This window comes from Notothenia coriiceps, unplaced genomic scaffold (assembly GCF_000735185.1).
Source record: "Notothenia coriiceps isolate Sejong01 unplaced genomic scaffold, NC01 NC01_scaffold00037024, whole genome shotgun sequence".
In the NCBI taxonomy this organism is placed as follows: domain Eukaryota; kingdom Metazoa; phylum Chordata; class Actinopteri; order Perciformes; family Nototheniidae; genus Notothenia; species Notothenia coriiceps.
In genome coordinates this window covers 4,779-8,585 of record NW_011369725.1, presented here as the reverse complement: position 1 = coordinate 8,585, position 3,807 = coordinate 4,779, and the positions used below count along the sequence as shown (strand labels likewise).

The window sequence follows — 3,807 nt, the reverse complement described above, 5'->3', positions numbered from 1 at the left end:
GAAAGTTGAACATTGCTCAACTTTTGAATCCTGAAAATCCTGAAAATCCTGGAAATCTTCGCTTTGCTTCCCCACAATGCAGTTCGGCCAAAAGCGAGTCAAAGTGACGTCACCCCCATTCAAAGTTAAAAAAAAATGTTAAGCTGCTGTGTGGACGTACCGTAAGTGCCGACGTACCGTAAGTGCCGACGTACCGTAAGTGCCGACGTACCGTAAGTGCCGGGGAACTAAGTGCCGGCACTAAGTAAGGCAAAGTACTTGGTTTGAAAGCGGCTATTATAAAGAGTCTGCTAAATAAATGTTGACACTCCTATTTCATTTTCTTGTTTGTTTACCGAAAAGTAGGCCAGTTTTTCTTGTAGATATCCAAACATGCTCTGCACTAACAAAAGCGTTACCTTGTTAACCTTTTCGAAGTATTGTTTCTACATTAGTATTAGTCGCTTTTAGAGGAAACATCCTTCCTACAGGGCTGTCTCTGCCAGTCAGTGAGCTGTTTTCCCTGGAGTCTCATGTTCTCAATCAAATGTGAAAGTGCAGCAACACGTGAAGGTGCCCTGTGTTTCCAAATGGAAAGTCAAGACCCACTAAAGGGATGCTTCTTTGTCCTCAGGGGTCATGGCTGAAAACACAACGTGTGTTTATACGAAGGGTCACCGGAGCATTCCTCAGGCCGTCACCAGGTCACAGAGCAGAAACCTTTAGGAGGGGAGGCAGCGACCATGACAGAGAGAGAGAGAGTGCCAGCAGATGTGTGAGAGGGGGAGGGAGGGGTCAGAGGTCACTCACCGTCCTGTCCTCACTGAGAGGTTCTGACCCAGGAACCGGAGGAGGTGGGACGGGCCGTGCTCCCACAGGCAGGCGTGGGCCCAGTCCTCAGAGGTCTTCGCCAGGGTGTCGTCCCACACCTGAAGATTCAAGATGAAAGATTCAAGGTTCAAGGCTTTTATTGTCATTCGTACATAGCTACAGTGTAGATGTGACAATGAACATCTTAGGTCACAGGCTCCTCCAACAGTGCAACACAATAAAACAGATTAAATAAAATATTACATGTAAATAAAATAGGATACAAAATATATAGTGCAGAAAAGTCTATATACAGTACTTGGAATATTGATATATGAGTTGCAAACAGATGAATGTTATGTATGTTCTTTCAGAATGTCAGGTGTTTAACATTCTTATACAAGTGACAGTGAATGACACACACACACACACACACACACACACACACACACACACACACACACACACACACACACACACACACACACACACACACACACACGCGTGTTGAAATGTAATTGTATCACTGTATATATATATATCATCAATAATATGTAAACATTTGAAATGTATGTTAATGTTGTTAATTATTTTGTATTGTGATGCTTTGGCAACATTGTTTAATTTAACTTTCATGCCAATAAAGCCCCTTTGAATTGAATTGAATTGATAAATCATTTGTAAGTTGCAAAACACACCATCACACACAACATCACACACAGCATCACACACAGCATCACACACACCATCACACACACCATCAGATATCATCTCAGTGACATGTGAGACCACAGCTCTGTGAAGGTGTTGCCATGGCAGGACGCAAAAGTCATCCATCAAATCTGTTACATAAACTGTGAGTCCTCCACTGAACACACACACACACACACACACACACACACACACACACACACACACACACACACACACACACACACACACAGGTAATTGGATACTTATCAACACACACTCACGTAGGTAATGTGACTGTAGCCATGAGAAAGGACTTCATTCTGCAGTAGGTTTGATCTGGATTTACAATTATTATCCTTAACACCTTAGCACTTGGTTTTTATTTAACCACCTTACTAACTTGCAGCTACAGAGAATGGAGAGGCAGCCTAAAGTCTTAAAATGGAAATAGCTCAGTTGTTTTGTTTTAAAGTTACATCCTTTCAAAGTCAAATGAGCTACTTTACACCATAATAGTGAAAACACAGCTCTCTGCAGACTGCATTCAAGCATCAAGACACAATCATTTTCTCGCAGATACTCTTTATCACACTGCTTATTAACACCACCACTTTTTTGTGTAGCTTAAAATGTAAGCTTTAGATTGGAATTTAAAGTCTGATTGGGCTTTTTTTTTCTTACTCCTGTGAGCAGGCTGCTGGCACCATACATGACCCCTCTTCCCCTGGAAGTGACTACTCTGGTGGTCTCTCCTGCAGAGCAATCTGCTCCACAGCTCAACGCCAAGAAACTACCAGACATTTGTCACTTTACTTCCTTTCCAAACTGCAGCTATTAAATCTTCCTTTGACTAAGCATTTTTCCACTAGCAGAACATGCATAGTAAAAAAACAGGAGGTCTACTATGTCATGTATTGGGATTTGAAGGGTGTCCATTAGCAATGTTTGCTAAAGCTGCCCCATTTACATTTTTTTGTGACAGTTGATCGATGGGAACGGTCCACGACACTATAAACAAACACATAAACTAAACACATGCATATTGATTACACATATAAATGAATCAAAGCTCTCACTTACCATGTACTCCATGTTGGCTGCGGGGGGAAACACCTTCCCTCTCACTTTGTTGTGGTAGTCAAGAATAGCGAGCATGTCATTCTGGCTGATAAAGCGCTTCCTCCGGCTCCTGGAGAAGCTGGAGGAGTCTGTCCCGGAGCTTTGAGTCGCGGAGGTGAAGTTATTCCCCGACAGAGACCCTGAGGCTGCGGGGATGGTGCTGGACAATGCACTGGCACCATATGACATGCACAGAAGTATAAAGTCTACGGCGAATAACTGAGACTGCATGATGGATTAATGAAGCTGCAGTATATAGCGATCTGTGGAGTGATCTGCAAGGAAAGCACAAAGACACTCCTAAAGTTTTGTCGCAAATAACATGCATAACAAAGCAGACTAAGCTCCAAATACAGGACAGAAATATCGCCGCTCCTACCTTCTCTTGCAGCGGGACTTGTGCCTATGTTTCCCGGCTGTATCCCCTCTGGAGCGCCGGTGCTATGCTGCAGAGAGAGAGGAGGAGGAGGAGGTTTTACGCTTTGCAGACTGTGAGTGCTTCAGGATCAGTCCTCTCTCAGGGTTTATATGCTCTGCAGCGGACAGGAAGTGCCTCAGAGGTAGAGCTCTGCCCCTCCTGTCACCTGAAACAGCAGATGGTGGGTTTTCCCTCAGCAAGTACATTTACTATATCAAAGACTGTACAATTTTGAGGCACTCTACTTGAGCTTTGACATAGTTTGCTTTGGACTGAATTCCATGCATGTGATGACCTCGCAAATTCAGATAAATAAAACAAGATATAATCAGCTTACTATTGCTCATGTATTATAGTTTACAAGCTTCTAGACACTGTGCACAAAGTAAGAATAAAGGAATACATATCCTCCTTTACCAGCTGCATCATCCAAGTACTGAACACATGTAGCCTATGCATAAATAATTATTCTGCAGAATTAGTAGGCCTACTTTAGGAACATTACAATCTAATGCTTTTGTAGTTTTACTTCAGAAAGACCTATACTTTAATTTGTATCAGAGTATTTCCAAGTATAACGTCTGAATACCCCCTCCACCTCTTTTTTCCTGACTCTTTCCTGGCAAATCTTGCTCAATTTCATCATGAGGTTTGCAGCTGCATGATATGGAAAGACACAATGAATGAATATTAAGGCCTTTATCAAAGCAAATCTTTATCAGTGTTTCTAATGGATGTGATTGATGAACATAAGTGTGTGTGTGTGTGTGTGTGTGTGTGTGTGTGTG

General features: G+C 42.5%; 1 protein-coding gene across 1 annotated transcript; it reads right to left on the bottom strand.

The window, feature by feature from the left end:
* Positions 1-771: 771 nt before the first annotated feature.
* LOC104964284 (peptidase inhibitor 15-A-like) lies at positions 772-3,083 on the bottom strand. The gene is made up of 3 exons (XM_010793027.1): positions 2,981-3,083; positions 2,563-2,876; positions 772-908 (listed from the first exon to the last, which is right to left on the bottom strand). The coding sequence occupies exons 2-3, from the start codon at positions 2,830-2,832 to the stop codon at positions 786-788; spliced, it is 393 nt and encodes a 130-aa protein (XP_010791329.1). The 5' UTR covers positions 2,833-2,876; positions 2,981-3,083; the 3' UTR covers positions 772-785.
* Positions 3,084-3,807: the final 724 nt, after the last annotated feature.

What these genes read in the sequence shown, in the direction of transcription:
- LOC104964284 (XM_010793027.1), bottom strand. Translation starts at nt 2,832, where the DNA reads ATGCAGTCTCAGTTATTCGCCGTAGACTTTATACTTCTGTGCATGTCA. An exon ending in CAGCCAACATGGAGTACATG is followed by an intron (nt 909 to 2,562) that starts GTAAGTGAGAGC and finishes TTGAATCTTCAG; the next exon opens with GTGTGGGACGACACCCTGGC.